Raw genomic sequence first — 17,465 nt, forward strand, 5'->3', positions numbered from 1 at the left:
ATCAGGCCAAGAACTTGATCTGAGGGAAGATGGATAAGATTTGGAAAGACAAAGAAAAGGGATGTTCCAGGTAAGGAAAATCACATGCGCAAAACCTGACTCAGAGAATTGTAGGAATCACTTAAAAATGAATCAAATGTGGCAAAGAAATTCTACAATGTTATCTGATAAAACTACTCCTCTTATCATCTGTCAAGATGAACCAATAAATACTTTATTAGCTTCCTAGGGTTGCTGCAACAAGTAATGAGTCAGGTGGCTCAAAACAAGACAAAGGTGTTCCCTCTCAGCACTGGAGGCCAGCACTCTGGAATCTGGTCAAGACACACCGCCGGAGGCTCAACGGGTGGACCCTTCCTGTCTCTTCCAGCTTCTGGGAGTTCCAGGTGTTTCAATACCTACCCGTGTGGTCACATGGCCTCCTCCTCTTCTCTCTCAAATCTCTCTCTGCCTAACTTTCGGAGTAGACTTTGGACGTAGAGCCCACCTATAACCCAGAATCATCTCCTCATCTCAAGATCTGTAACTTCATTATATAAATGAAGATCCTTTTTCCAAATAAGGTCATATTCATAGCCTCCATGGATGGGGGCCTGGAAATATTTTTGGAAGGCTCCTGTTCAGCCCATTACAATGCATAAGCGTTTGCGGGGAGAAGGAGCTGAAACAGGGATGCATCATCTTAGGTGTAAGAACAATATCACCAACTTGTTGCCTATAAACCATTCAGACCAATCACAATGGGATGCTTATCTGAGATCCAAAGAGATTCACTTCATGCTAATATAAATTTTCATAATAAACAACTTTCAGACAAAGATCCTATGAGCAGACTGAACAAACAAGGCTCATATAGGTAGGTGTCATATATTATATTACATATATATTATATAATAATTATTAATTTGGACCTATATTTTCATTAATGCAATTTTTATTACTTAAGGTTGTTTTACTATCTCCTAATCTATTTGCTTATTTCACATCAAAATTTAGGAGCTTAAAAATTCTATTTCTTACTAGAGGTAGTTTAGAATCACCTTAATTGAAATTTAACTCTCCTAAGAGCCAGTGTCTTTCGCCAAATCATAATTCTTTCTTCTATCAAGATTCTTAATTTTAATAGCCAATAAAATTAGATACATTTCTGAATTTAATGCTTATCTATCATGTAAATCATCAGAATTTTAAGAGCAGCCCCTATAACTGATAATCTCATATATGATTTAATATTTGCTAAAACAAATAACCAAAAAACCCTACAAGCCTTCCTTAATTCAGATTCATGCTCATTAATGAGACCGTGTTAATATTTCATGTACAGCCTCTTCCCATTTACTTTAAAATATTTCTGTAATGGAGACTGGAAAATGTACTCTGCTCCTATGAGTAATGAAAAATTCAAATGTGTTTAGAAAAGATCTTCAGCTATAATTTAAATAATGTTGCTTAAACATTTCTAAAAGCACCTCAGAGCCTCTGTTCCAAACAAGACTCTGAAGCCTGGCCATTCTTCCTGGTCAGAGCTTTAAGGATAGGCGAGTCCCTCCAGGTGGGGCTGGATGCCAGTATCATCCAGGAGTAATAATTATCCTTCCTATAAAAGGTAATGAATTTCCACTAAAAAGACCAGGTAATCCTATGATGGAGGAGCAAGCGGTGATGAAGGAGATACGTTCTACCCCATCCGTCTGGCCAAAAAAGTGGCAACAAAGAACCCCAGGGCCACTGGGGGCCAGCTTGACTCTCAGAGAGCTATTCAGCAATGTTCCTCCTATTGTCCAAACTAGACCTTGTATATTGATTTCAAATCAGTTAACTTTTTCTACATGTCTTGATTTATAAAATACAGAAAGTGTTGCTGCCTTTTTCGAAACTGCAATAGCTCAAAATTTAAGTGTATGTGTCTACATTTGATTATTCAAATGGCATATGGCTTGACATATTGCCACAAATTACATATAATCTATACTGAACATGTGAATGAGTCCTCAGGGAGTCTTTTGGCTAAGACTCATTAATACATCTTAGTACAATAAAAGATTTTTATAAAACCACAAAACTGACTCCCATGATAAAAATCTTACTTAAAAAACAAAGGTGATTTTACAGGAACATTCATGTTTCCACAGGGGTTTAGGCTGTGTACCAGCTAATCGGTTGGTTTCCTCTGTTTTGCTTTATTTCTATCAGAACTCAGCGAAATAATTATATTGACTTAAACTCAGTTGTTTTCCCAAAAATTTTCTAAAAATATTTGAAGCTAAAAATGGAAATTTTAAGTGAATGCACAACCATTTTTTAAATTGAACATAAAATAATTTAAAAACGATTATTCCCAAGCACATTTCCACTGACTGTAATGCAATTAGCATTTATTGAACATCTAGTGCACCTCCAACACACAACACAGACTCAGAAGGCACACCAAGTATGTACTCGCCTACAGTCACTTCCGTAAACCCGAGGAAAAGTAATTCTCAGAAGGCACGCCAAGTATGTACCCGCCTACGGTCACTTCCATAAACCTGAGGAAAAGTAATTCTCAGAAGGCACGCCAAGTATGCACCCGCCTACGGTCACTTCCATAAACCCGAGGAGAAGTAATTCTCAGAAGGCACGCCAAGTATGTACCCGCCTACAGTCACTTCCGTAAACCCGAGGAAAAGTAATTCTCAGAAGGCACGCCAAGTATGTACCCGCCTACGGTCACTTCCGTACACCCGACGAAAGCATGTACCCGCCTACAGTCACTTCCATAAACCTGAGGAAAAGTAATTCTCAGAAGGCACGCCAAGTATGTACCTGCCTACGGTCACTTCCGTAAACCCGAGGAAAAGTAATTCTCAGAAGGCACGCCAAGCATGTACCCGCCTACGGTCACTTCCGTACACCCGAGGAAAAGTAATTCTCAGAAGGCACGCCAAGCATGTACTCGCCTACGGTCACTTCCGTACACCCGAGGAAAGCACGTACCCGCCTACGGTCACTTCCGTAAACCTGAGGAAAAGTAATTCTCAGAAGGCACGCCAAGCATGTACCCGCCTACGGTCACTTCCGTAAACCCGAGGAGAAGTAATTCTCAGAAGGCACGCCAAGTATGTACCCGCCTACGGTCACTTCCGTAAACCTGAGGAAAAGTAATTCTCAGAAGGCACGCCAAGCATGTACCCGCCTACGGTCACTTCCGTAAACCCGAGGAGAAGTAATTCTCAGAAGGCACGCCAAGTATGTACCCGCCTACGGTCACTTCCGTAAACCCGAGGAGAAGTAATTCTCAGAAGGCACGCCAAGTATGTACCCGCCTACGGTCACTTCCGTACACCCGACGAAAGCATGTACCCGCCTATGGTCACTTCCATAAACCTGAGGAAAAGTAATTCTCAGAAGGCACGCCAAGCATGTACCCGCCTATGGTCACTTCCATAAACCTGAGGAGAAGTAATTCTCAGAAGGCACGCCAAGCATGTACTCGCCTACGGTCACTTCCGTACACCCAAGGAAAAGTAATTCTCAGAAGGCACGCCAAGTATGTACCCGCTTACGGTCACTTCCGTAAACCTGAGGAAAAGTAATTTCCTGAGATCATCACACTTCAATGTAACTTGTAAAATACTCCCTACAAATTCAACAAATATTTACTATGAAGAAAATATAGCCTGAAAATTGAAATACAAGTCTAAGATTCCTTTTTTCCTAAAGAATTTTTAATAGTGAAATCTCTCAAATTCAAAGAACATGAATTATATTTCAAATGTATGTTTTTATAAAATTTATGTATATAAATATATTTGAATATATGAGAATATATACAATTATAAATATACACATATGCATTATATATTATAAATATATATACATGTAGAAATATATATAATATAGAAATATATGTATGTATTTATATACATGTATTGATATATTTATATATGAATTGATTAAATATATAAGTATTTAAAATTTAATAGTATATATTTATTAAATATACAAATATTTAATAAATGGAAATATAAAATATACATATATGAATATAAATATAGAATATGTATATAGTATGTATACAAATATATAAATATATTTATATTTGTATATATAAATATATATATAGTATATATACATATATTTATATTTGTATATATACAATGTTTGTATATATACACACATATTTATATTTGTATATATAAATATGTTTTATATATAAATGTTTTATATATAAATATAAAATATACATCTATATACACATATACATATAAAATCCTCCCTGGATTTCCTTCTGACGTGCCACTCACCACCCCAGCCTTCTTCTGAGACTGTGCCCCTCTAATGCCTCTCAAAGCTCCTTGTTAGCCTAACTACCACATCACTCAGATGTATTTTCTATTGACCCCTTTTCTTCCTTTCCCTTGGTTTCTATGATACTCCTTTTCTACTAACTTTTGTTTTCCTTCTCTTCCATTCTCTTTCTGAGTGCCATAATCAGGATACACATTTTCAATTATATAACCATATTTCCCAAAACCATCAACCTATCTTATCTCAGCATCAAGTACTTTTAGCATTGTATTAGAAGTTGCACAAAAAACCCCCCAAATTCAGAACATCTAAAACTGAATAGCATTCCTTCCAAACTGCTGCATCCTCCAGGGTTTCCTCTCTTTGTTGCCGTAATACCACCCTCTGTCAGAGAGCCAAGTGAGACCCTTCATGGTCCTTCCAGGCTGTCTCCTCAGCTTTGCACATGCAATCAGTCACTGTCCCTGCTTCCTCTTCCTCTGAACGCCTCCTCTTATCCGCTGGTATCACTCAAATGCACACCTTGACTGGGCATTTTCAAAGGCCCCTTTATTCTTTTACCAATATCTCCTGTATCAGGCCCTCTGCTTTTTTGTTTTTATTGCTTCATCTTCCTACTTTGTCTAAAAATAGTTCATGAGTTAACAGTGTCAAGAGGACAAAGCCCTTGGTGGTGCATGCATATTTACTCATGATTTGGCCCAACCCAATCTTCTTAGACATGTCACCTACCGCCCTTTCTACCCTGAACTGAACTTCTGACACAACTTCCCAAATACTCTGTAGGTGCTGTGTTGGAATGGCATCGCCCATCCATCCTGGTTGCTGCTTGGACTGCGGAGGCTGAAAAGGAGAAGCCTGCCTTCACGTAGGCTTGCACCAGGATCCAGATGCTCTTTAGCTTCCACCGGTCTGGTGTGATGGCACAAGACTCAGAGGTAGATGGAGTGAGAACCACACTTCTGCTGCTTCTGCTGTGTTACCTGGTGAGCCTCTGTGAAGATGATTTTCCCTTGCAGTGGGAATCTCCAAGCCTAGTCCCTTCCTCCTTTGATGTTGAGTGCTAGGGTTTACACATGCTACTTGTGCAGGTGGGAGCAGTAACAGAAACAGCAACTGTAGCAGCAGCTTCTCAGTTTGGCTAGAGGCTTCCTGATCTAAGATAAGGCTGTAACTGTCTTAGTAACTCTGTTCTGTGGTGTGCTTGTAATGTCATTCCTGAAAGTTCAACTTAGAGTCTCCCAATGATTATTTTCTCAAACTAGATTATTTTCTGCTTAAATAGGTAGAGTGGATTCTGTCCTATACAACTGAATCCTGAATCAAAATTATATGTCTTTACAAGAATGTCCCGCCACTCTTTTATAATTAGTGAGCTCTCAATCACCCTTGAAGGTCTGGGTTTGGAAAGCATCTCTACACATTTTTTAAGCTACTAATTGCTTCCTTCCCTATGGTAATACATTTGTTGATATTATAATATTAATATAATACTTTATTCATATTAATATTTGTTCATTTGCCTTTCCCTATTTGAAGCTGAGATATTTGAGGGCAAAGAATAGGCTTTGCTCATCTTTGATTTTCGAATTCTCCTTCTTTGGCATAACACAGAGTCTCTGGAAACACTGGTCAAAATGAACTGAAATACACTGTAAGCCAGTGGTAAGAGATTTTACCCTCTAGCACGCCATCTGTACTAAGTGGGGTCAAAGGAGTAAGAGTAGGAGACAGAGAGCCGTACATGCAAAAGCAGGAGACACTAACTACAGCTGGGATTTGGACTGAGGATAAACGAACATGGATTTAATACTGAAAGTTGGATAAAATTTGATCTTGTTAAGAAGACAAGGAGGATATTTCAAGCTTAATGTAAAGTAGTTTAAGGGAAGCTGAAAATGCAGAAAAAGTGAGTGGATTAGAAAAATAACCTGAACAGAGATCTTGCACAGGGGAGTTCTGACAGGTAAGAAATGAAAAGAAAAATTACGATCAGCTTGGAGAAGGCTGATATTAGCGTGGACTAAGGAGAATGATAATTTTTATATAGGTAAGAGGAAGTCCTTGAAGGTGTTGAAGTAAGAAGCATGTTTTACAAAGCTGGTTAGAGAACTGGGAAAGATCTGAGAGAGTGGCTTTCTTTCTTCCTTAAGTTGACATGCTTTAAGAAAAAATACTTTAATACTAAAAACTATATTCAAGGTAAGAAAACTCAGATGTCCAATGTTCATCTGTATTATGAATAATATTCCAAAATTTATAGCAGAGCTCTTTGTATTAAACCCAGGGATCCTTTGCTCATATAAAGTTATAATTCTAGAAACATTATGAGAAGACTCACACAGCGTGTGTCATCATTCTAAAGATGTTAATTCCGCATCAAGCTAAAAGAATATCATTTAGAAAAGTACCTATTGTGGGTTGTTCATCCAGCTTCCATTTATCCAAATAACACAACTTAAAATATCAACAACTCTAGAGCTTGTCCCAATGACCTTTGATCATTAGTGCACATGAAAAATTATGCAGTTCTGGCCACTTACCCTTCCTGCGTAGTGCATGATGGTAAAGGCTGTACCGTGGTCTTTGAGGGCAACATTCCCATTCCCATCCTTCAAGGGGGAGTACACCGCATTTGTGTTTGAGGATTCTAGGAGACTTTGCAGCTTTTTTGGAAAATTTGATTCCATTGACCAAATCATTTGACTTTCTTCATCCAATAACGTGAGAAATCCAGATGGCTTCTGAGAGTTAAGAAGAGATGGGGAGTTGTTTTGTCTATTACTTAGTTTGATACTTTTGTTATGATTCATGCATGCTTGTTTATATTTTTGTTAGATTCATACAGACACTCAGAAAATGAATCAGTCTTTACCTTAATACATTTCTATTTCTGCCCCACCACCTAGCAGGTCTCTGATGTAAAGTAGACCCCCAATAATATTTATCAAATTAATGAACAAATAAGTAAAAAAAGTATTGTAATGTCATTAAAATACTGTAGTTATTTAAAAAGTACATTTTCATCTTATTAAGAAAAATAAAATTTCAGACTACAGGAAAATTGTCATTTTTCTTGACCTACAATCCATCTAAAATAATCCACACCTATGATGAGACAAGAAACTTATCAAAAAATAAAGCTCATCATGATGTTAAGTCATAAAAATTATGGCAAAGCTGGGCACAGTGGCTTAGGCCTATAATCCGAGCCCTTTGGTAAGCCAAAGCAGTCAGGTCACTTGAGCTCGGAGTTTGAGACCAGCCTGCCTGGGCAATATGGTAAGACCTCATCTCTATTAAAAAATAATAATAATAATACAGAAATTAGCTGGGCATGGTGATGTGTGCCTGTAGTCCCAGTTTCTCAGAAGGCTGAGGTGGGAAGATCACTAGAGCCCAAGAGGTATAGGTTGCATGGAGCCATGATCATGCCACTGCACTCCATCCTGGACAACAGAATGCAACCCTGCCTCAAAAAAAAAAAAAAAAAAAAAAAAAAAAAGAGAGAGAGTATGTCCAAGATGGCTGAATAGGAACAGCTCTGGTCTGCAGCTCTCAGTGTGATCAATGCAGAAGACGGGTGATTTCTGCATTTCCAACTGAGGTACCTGGTTCATCTCATTGAGGCTGGGTGTACAGTGGGTGCAGCCCATGGAGGGTGAGCTGAAGCAGGGTGGGGCATCACATTACCCAGGAAGCGCGAAGGGTCAGGGGACTTCCCTTTCCTAGCCAAGGGAAGCCATGACAGACTGTACCAGGAAAATTGGGATACTCCTGCCCAAATACTGCACTTTTCCAATGGTCTTTGCGAATGGCACACTAGGAGATTACATCCCATGCTTGGTTCAACGGATCCAATGCCCACAGAGCCTTGCTCACTGGTAGTCCAAGATCAAACTGCAAGGCAGCAAACCTGGCTGGGGGAGGGGCGTCTGCCATTGCTGAGGCTTGAGTAGGTAAACAAAGTGGCCAGGAAGCTCAAACTGGGTGGAGCTCACCACAGCTGAATGAGGTCCGCCTAACTCTGTAGACTCCACCTCTGGGGGCAGGGCATAGCTGAACAAAAGGCAGCAGAAACTTCTGCAGACTTAAATATCCCTGTTTGACAGCTCTGAAGAGAGCAGTGGTTCTCCCAGCACGGTGTTTGAGCTCTGAGGACAGACAGACCACCTGCTTAAGTGGGTCCCTGACCCCTGTGTAGCCTAACTTGGAGACACCTCCCAGTAGGGGCCGACTGACACCTCACAGAGTCAGGTGCCCCACTGAGATGAAGCTTCCAGAGGAAGGATCAAGCAGCAATATTTACTATTCTGCAATATTTGCTGTTCTGCAGCCTCCACTGGTGATACCCAGGAAAACAGGGTCTGGAGTGGACCTCCAGCAAACTCCAACAGACCTGCAGCTGAGGGAACTGACTGTTAGAAGGAAAACTAACAAACAGAAGGTAATAGCATCAATATCAACAAAAAGGGCATCCACACCAAAACCCTACATACAGGGCATCATCATCAAAGACCAAAGGTAGATAAAACCACAAAGATGAGGAGAAAACAGAGCAGAAAAGCTGAAAATTCTAAAAACCAGAGTGCCCTTTCTCCTCCAAAGGATTGCAGTTCCTCACCAGCAACGGAACAAAGCAGGATGGAGAATGGCTTTGATGAGCTGACAGAAGTAGGCTTCAGAAAGTCGGTAATAACAAACTTCTCTGAGCTAAAGAAGGATGTTCGAACCCATCGCAAGGAAGCTAAAAACCTTGAAAAAATATTAGATGAATGGCTAACTAGAATAAACAGTGTAGAGAAGACCTTAAATGACCTGATGGAGCTGAAAACCATGGCACGAGAACTACGTGATGCATGCACAAGCTTCAGTAGCCGATTTGATCAAGTGGAAGAAAGGGTATCAGGGATTGAAGATCAACTTAATGAAATGAAGTGAGAAGAGAAGTTTAGAGAAAAAAGGAGTAAAAAGAAATGAATAAAGCCTCCAAGAAATATGGGACTATGTGAAAAGACCAAATCTACATTTGATTGTCATACCTGAAAATGATAAGGAGAATGGAACCAAGATGGAAAATACTCTTCAGGATATTATCCCAGAGAACTTCCCCAAACTAGCAAGGCAGGCCAATATTCAAATTCAGGAAATACAGAGAACACCACAAAGATACTCCTTGAGAAAAGCAACTCCAAGACACATAATTGTCAGATTCACAAGGTTGAAATGAAGGAAAAAATGCTAAGGGCAGCCACAGAGAAAGGTCAGGTTACCCACAAAGGTAAGCCCGTCAGACTAACAGTGGATCTCTCGGCAGAAACCCTACAAGCCAGAAGAGAGTGGTGGTCAATATTCAACATTCTTAAAGAAAACAATTTTCAACCCAGAATTTCATATCTAGCCAAATAATCTTCATAAGTGAAGGAGAAATAAAATCCTTTACAGACAAGCAAATGCTGAGAGATTTTGTCACCACCAGGCCTGCCTTACAGGAGTTCCTAAAGGAATCACTAAACATAGAAAGGAACAACTGGTACCAGCCACTGCAAAAACATGGCAAAGTGTAAAGACCATCAATGCTAGGCAGAAACCACATCAACTAATGGGCAAAATAACCAGCTCACATCATAATGACAGGATCAAATTCATACATAACAATATTAAACTTAAATGTAAATGGGCTAAATGCCCCAATCAAAAGACACAGACTGGCAAACTGGATACAGAGTCAAGACCCCTCAGTGTGCTGTATTCAGGAGACCCATCTCACATGCAGATACACACATAGGCTCAAAATAAAGGGATGGAGGAAGATCTACCAAGCAAATGGAAAACAAACAACAAAAAAAGCAGGGGTTGCAATCCTAGTGTCTGATAAAACAGACTTTAAACCAACAAAGATCAAAGGAGACAAGGTCATTACATAATGGTAAAGGAATCGATTCAACAAAAAAGACCTAGCTATCATAAATATATATGCACCCAATACAGGAGCACCCAGATCCATAAAGCAAGTCCTGAGAGACTGAAAAAGAGACTTAGACTCCCACACAATAATAATGGGAGAATTTAACATCCCACTGTCAATATTAGACAGATCAATGAGACAGAAGGTTAACAAGGACATCCAGGATTTGAACTCAGCTCTGCACCAAGCAGACCTAACAGATATCTACAGAACTCTCCACCCCAAATCAACAGAATATACATTCTTCTCAGCACCACACTGCACTTACTCCAAAATTGACCACATAGTTGGAAGTAAAGCACTCCTCAGCAAATGTAAAATAACAGAAATCACAACAAACTATCTCTCAGACCACAGTGCAATCAAATTAGAACTCAGGATTAAGAAACTCACTAAAAACTGCACAACTACATGGAAACTGAACAACCTGCTCCTGAATGACTACTGGGTAAATCACGAAATGAAGGCAGAAATAAAGATGTTCTCTGAAACCAATGAAAACAAAGACACAACATACCAGAATCTCTGGGACACATTTAAAGCAGTGTGTAGAGGGAAATTTATAGCACTAAATGCCCACAAGAGGAAGCAGGCAAGATCTAAAATCGACACTCTAACATCCAATTAAAAGAACCAGAGAAGCAAGAGCAAACAAATTCAAAAGCTAGCAGAAGGCAAGAAATAACTAAGATCAGAGCAGAACTGAAAGAGATAGAGACACAAAAAACCCTTCAAAAAATCAGTGAATCCAGGAGCTGTTTTTTGAAAAGATCAACAAAATTGATAGACCACTAGCAAGACTAATAAAGAAGTGAGAAAAATAAAATAGATATAATAAAAAATGATAAAGGGGATATCACCACTGATCCCACAGAAATATAAACTACCACCAGACAATACTATAAACATCTCTATGCAAATAAACTAGAAAATCTAGAAGAAATGGATAAATTCCTGGACACATACACCTTCCAAGACTAAACCAGGAAGAAGCTGAATTGCTGAACAGACCAATAGCAGGCTCTGAAATTGAGGCAACAATAAAAAAAGTCCAGGACCAGACGGATTCACAGTCGAATTCTACCACAAGTACAAAAACGAGCTGGTACCATTCCTTCTGAAACTATTCCAGTCAATAGAGAAAGAGGGAATCCACCCTAACTCATTTTATGAGGCCAGCATCATCCTGATACCAAAGCCTAGCAGAGACACAACAAAAAAGGAGAATTTTAGACCAATATCAGGGACCAATATCCCTGATGAACATCGATGTGAAAATCCTCAATAAAATACTGGCAAACTGAATCCAGCAGTACATCAAAAGGCTTATCCACCATGATCAAGTGGGCTTCATCCCTGGGATGCAAGGCTGGTTCAACATACGCAAATCAATAAACGTAATCCATCACATAAACAGAACCAAAGACAAAAACCACATGATTATCTCAATAGATGCAGTAAAGGCCTTTGACAAAATTCAACAGCCTTCATGCTAAAAACTCTCAACAAACTAGGTATTGATGGAATGTATCTCAAAATAATGAGAGCTATTTATGACAAACCCAAAGCCGTATCATACTGAATGGGCTAAAACTGGAAGCATTTCCTTTGAAAACTGGCACAAGACAGGGATGCCCTCTCTCATCACTCCTATTGAACATATTGTCGGAAGTTCTGGCCAGGCAATCAGGGGAGAGAAAGAAATAAAGGGTATTCAATTAGGAAAATAGGAAGACAAATTGTCCCTGTTTGCAGATGACATGATTGTATATTTAGAAAACCCCATCATCTCAGCCAAAAATCTCCTTAAGCTGATAAGCAACTTCAGCAAAGTCTCAGGATACAAATCAGTGCGCAAAAATCACAAGCATTCTTATACACCAATAACAAACAGAGAGCCAAATCATGAGTGAATTCTCATTCACAACTGCTTCAAAGAGAATAAAATACCTTGGAATCCAACTTACAAGGGATGTGAAGGACCTCTTCAAGGAGAACTACAAACCACTGCTCAGTGAAATAAAAGAGGACACAAACAAATGGAAGAACATTCCATGCTCATGGATAGGAAGAATCAATATCGTGAAAATGGCCATACTGCCCAAGGTAATTTATAGATTCAATGCCATCCCCATCAAGCTACCAATGACTTTCTTCACAGAATTGGAAAAAACCACTTTAAAGTTCATATGGAACCCAAAAAAGTCCATATTGCCAAGACAACCCTAAGCAAAAAGAACAAAGCTGGAGGCATCACTCTACCTGACTTCAAAGTATACTACAAGGTTATAGTAACCAAAACAGCATGGTACTGGTACCAAAACAGAGAGATAGAGCAATGGAACAGAACAGAGGCCTCAGATATAACACCACACATTTACAACCATCTGATCTTTGACAAACGTGGCAAAAACAAGAAATGGGGAAAGGATTCCCTATTTGATAAATGGTGCTGGGAAAACTGGCTAGCCATATGTAGAAAGCTGAAACTGGATCCCTTCCTTACACCTTTTACAAAATTTAATTCAAGATGGATTAGAGACTTAAATGTTAGATGTAAAACCATAAAAACCCTAGAAGAAAACCTAGGCAATACCATTCAGGACATAGGCATGGGCAAGGACTTCATGTCTAAAACACCAAAAGCAATGGCAACAGAAGCCAAAATTGACAAATGGGATCTAATTAAACTAAAGAGCTTCTGCACAGCAAAAGAAACTATCATCACAGTGAACAGGCAGCCTAAGAGCCGTCCTGGCCAACATGGTGAAACCCCGTCTCTGCTAAAACTACAAAAATTAGCCAGAAATGGTGGCACACATCTGTAGTTTCAGCTACTCAGGTGGCTGGCTGAGGCAGGAGAATTGCTTGAACCCAGGAGGCAGAAGCTGCAGTGAGCCGAGATCGTGCCACTGCACTCCAGCCTGGGTGACAGAGTGAGACGCGGTCTCAAAGAAAGAAAGAAAAGAAAAGAAAAGAAAAAGAAAATCCAAAGACTGCAATTGTCTGAGAGCTGTATTGGTGAGATCACTCCCTTTCAGCCAAAGGGAATGAAAGCTAATAATGCCAGCCACAGGACATGCACACCCCTGGTGGGGCTCACACAGCAGAGCGTGCTCCTTGAAGATACTCAGCAACAATGACAGCCACCTCTAAAACGAGAAACCAAATAACCTCCCTGGGAAGGAAAGAAAGAGAAGGCCCAATGCGGTGGAGAATGGCACTAGAAAGGAAGTAGGAACGCCTTCAAAAGCAAGCTCACCCACCTTAGCAAGTTACCTGATGTCAGCAATGCCTGGTGAGACTGCTGTTGCCAACACAAAAGTGTTTTTGGATAAAAGAATTTGAAGAAGAAAGCCCCTTACTGGGAGGACTAGTTCAACAGGAAGTTCCATAGAGCACACTGCAAGAAGTTCAGAGTGGCCGGGGGACCCCATGAGGAGTCCCCTAAAGAAGCTGAAGGTGAATAAATATATACGTATATTTATATATAAGATATATAAACATTTATTTTTATATAAGATATATAAATATATAATATATAAATATACAAATTGTGTGTGTGTGTGTGTGTGTGTGTGTGTATATATATATATGAGAGCAGCCCTAGAAAATGGTCTTTGTGAGAAAGTTTGCCAAGGATTGGTTCCATCTGTGATGTCTTCAAAATCAAACAATTCTTTACATCAACTAATAGCAAGCTATTTGCTGAAGAGTAAGTAAAATGTTGATATTACAATATTATCCATCATTCCTTCATGTATTGATCTGAGCATCAGGTCATGATACTTCTGTAAATACTGTTACAGATTCACATACAAACATACACAAGACACACAGCAGAAAGACAAATGAGCCATGGCAAGGTTGTCTGCAAGTCTGTTTCTGTTTCAAGGGCAGTGACAGATATCTTCTCTGGGGTGAAAATATTCACTTGTTTGGTAAAGTGGTCAATGTGTATTGCAGTAACTCAAAGACAGGGCCCCGAATCAGTATAAAGATGATAGACATTCCGAGAGCTCACGGATTCTGCTCCAAAAATCAACATGATGTTCGCCAGGGATAAGGTGGTTGATTACTAGCAACATTTTTGAAGCATTATTATTTGTATTGTCTTCAAATTAAAAACAAAATCTTGTGTGTTACGTTTTCTGGATGTCTGAAATAAAACAATAAAAGAATGGGGCGATTAACCTTTTAGACTTTGAAAACTTGTGGAAGTGCCTAAAAACAAAAATAGAACCTGGGGAAATAAGCCATAAGAAAGGGATTAATCGGCTGGGCATGGTGACTCACACCTATAATCCCAGCACTTTGGGAGGCCGAGGCAGGCGGATCACGAGGTCAGGAGATTGAGACCATCCTGGCTAACATGGTGAAACCTGGTCTCCACTAAAAATACAAAAAAATTAGCCAGGCGTGGTGGTGGGCGCCTGTAGTCCCAGCTACTTGGAAGGCTGAGGCAGGAGAATGGCGTGAACCCAGGAGGCAGAGCTTGCAATGAGCCAAGATCATGCCACTGCACTCCAGCCTGGGCGACAGAGGGAGACTCTGTCTCAAAAAGAAAAGAAAGGGATTGATGACCTTCAATTCCTTTACTAGTAAAGGGTTAGAAGAGATTGCATGGCTCTAATCCATGTGAAAGGTTGTCGTAGTTTCACCTTCATCAGATACTACAGAGTGCAACAAAATGTACTAGACACTTGGAGGATTTGGTAAAAATCTGGATCAGCCCCTCCCCTCAGGGCCAGGGACAAATAGGTAATCCTTGAAATATAAATATGGCCCATGCAAGTTTTCATTCTGATGACCCCTGGTTAGCAGTGGAAGAGAACACGGCAAGCTGGAGAGAAGGTGCTGGATGCCTGAGGCTTCCCATATACAATTAAGTATACAGTCCTGCCAGTTTGAAGACATTTTTAAACCTTAAGTAATTACAGGCTCTGTATGTCACTATGAGGGCTTTCTGGAGGAAGAGGGCTATAATTTTAAAAAAGAAGAATGCTGACAAGTTACTAGCAGGAACAAGAATGTGTTAATCAGAAAAATTTATAAAATAATTTAGAAATCTATCTTTATGGAAAGACAGACTAAAGAATGACATATTCTCCAATTAGTTGAACGCTGTCTGTTTTCAACAATGTCCATGTGTCTTGGAGATATTGTGAGTAAATCCATATAATGTTTTCTTATATTAGTACATCACAATTGCTGTTTATGTGATAGATTTTGGCTTATATGATAGAGACACAGGGTCAAAATGTTTCATTGTAAAGTAGAAAAAATAAAGTAAACTCTAAACACCTGCAGATGCTGTGAGACTCTTAATTTAACTGATATTATATATGTGTTTATATGTTATTCCTGCCAATTTTTCCAAATTTTAAATCTTAGAAACTTTGAAGATAAATTAACAAAAAAGATTCTGTTGAACTTGTTTTATGGTGTGATTAATCTTAGGTATTATTTTATAAAAAGTCCTTTTTTTCACAATAAGCACTTATAATTGCCAAAAGGAGAGTTTTAGTGATGTTGAATAAACAGTATTGAATATTTCTATATCAAAATGATCTGATATTTCTTGTCCTTTTAATGAATTGGTGATGCTTCAAATGCCCTTTCAGAAAAAGATAACTTGTGCATCTCAATGGATTTTGAAAAATTACTGCAGAACCTCACATATAAAGATATCTCAAAAATAAGGCCTCCTGAAAGAAAATTATTTGTCTCCAGTATATTTAAATCCATGTATTCTGTTAAGTATCTAATTATATTATATGAATACCTGGAAAAAAAAGTCCAAAACTCCATTCTGGTTACCAGGAGAATATGCTGTTTCCATGGTAACTCCCTCTTGTACACATTCCACTTGCTCGTGGAGAAAAAGCACTTCATTGATATAGTGGTGCATCTTCTCATTGGTCATGTTGACACAAAGCTATTGTGGAGAAAACAAGAAAACATTTCACAAGATAGTACAGCAGTGCATATTCACTTGTTCAATGACAGTTTTAGATTGGTAAAGTATTGACTCAGGGAGGTTCCAATCAATTAGTCTATCAAAATAAAGCATTACAACATTGCCTGAGAAGTCAGTTTCAACTGAAGTCCAGTAATGGACTTGCACATATTTCACAAGTCAAATATATCTGATACCATATCATCTAACTATTCAAAGTATGTTAAAAACAACAAAAAGTATGATTACAATATTAACTTATAAATGTTGAGTCTCAAATATATTTGAGCACTGAAAATATTTTCAAAAGGAAAATATATTTGAGCTCTCATCAGGAAATGAAGATAAAGCTGGGTTTGCCATGAGATCCCAGAGAAAAGAGAAGCATTTCTTGAGGGCCTCATTTCTGATTGCATATTAGTGATGGATAAGAATGAATGTGGTGGTTCTTTCAGAAACAGTAATTGCCAGTCAAATCATTTTATTGTAGAAATTATTTTCTTTATCAGAAAATTTTCCACATTGCTCCAACTGTCAATTTTTCTCTTTCCACAAGACATTCACACGAGGAAACAAATATGTTATTTCTTAATCTTAAAAAAAAAAACTTTATCTATCTTAAAGTATTTAAAAAACTAAACCATAACTCAAATCTAACCAGCATAAAATCTGACTTCCCCTCTAGTCTACTATTCTACTTCTCTGCTTCCTTTCATATCAAAACACACACACACACACACACACACACACACACACACACACACACGGCTGATTTCTACTTATTATCTCAAATTCTTCTCTTCCCACTCCCTCTTGAAACCACTCTAATAAAACTTTGGACACCATGGCGCCATCAAAATTGCTTTTGTGGAACTCATCAGCAATGTACACATTCCTTTTTTTTTTTTTGGAGACAGAGTCTCGCTCTGTCGCCCAGGCTAGTGCAGTGGTGCGATCTAGGCTCACTGCAAGCTCTGTCTCTCAGGTTCACGCCATTCTCCTGCCTCAGTCTCCCGAGTAGCTGGGACTACAGGCTCCCGCCACCACGCCCGGCTAATTTTTTGTATTTTTAGTAGAGACGAAGTTTCACTGTGTTGGCCAGGATGGTCTCAATCTCCTGACCTCGTGATCCGCCTGCCTCGGCCTCCCAAAGTGCTGGGATTACAGGCGTGAGACACCGCGCCCAGCCAGCAATGTGCACATTTCTAAATCCAATGTTCAAGTCTCACATTTGTTTCTCTTGACCCA

At 39.1% G+C, this 17,465-nt stretch overlaps 1 protein-coding gene across 8 annotated transcripts in view; it reads right to left on the reverse strand.

Annotated features, from left to right (window-relative positions):
• LOC105485316 (myosin XVI) overlaps positions 1-17,465 on the reverse strand; it is a 703,391-nt gene that overhangs the window by 189,038 nt on the left and 496,888 nt on the right. For all 8 annotated transcript variants that reach the window (XM_011747599.2, XM_071081051.1, XM_011747600.3 and 5 more), the window contains 2 exons: positions 16,044-16,196; positions 6,834-7,034 (listed from right to left, as the gene is read on the reverse strand). In XM_011747599.2, the coding sequence (XP_011745901.2) occupies positions 6,834-7,034; positions 16,044-16,196 (354 nt within the window). The remainder of the gene's footprint in view (positions 1-6,833; positions 7,035-16,043; positions 16,197-17,465) is intronic.

This window comes from Macaca nemestrina, chromosome 16 (assembly GCF_043159975.1).
Source record: "Macaca nemestrina isolate mMacNem1 chromosome 16, mMacNem.hap1, whole genome shotgun sequence".
Taxonomy (NCBI): domain Eukaryota; kingdom Metazoa; phylum Chordata; class Mammalia; order Primates; family Cercopithecidae; genus Macaca; species Macaca nemestrina.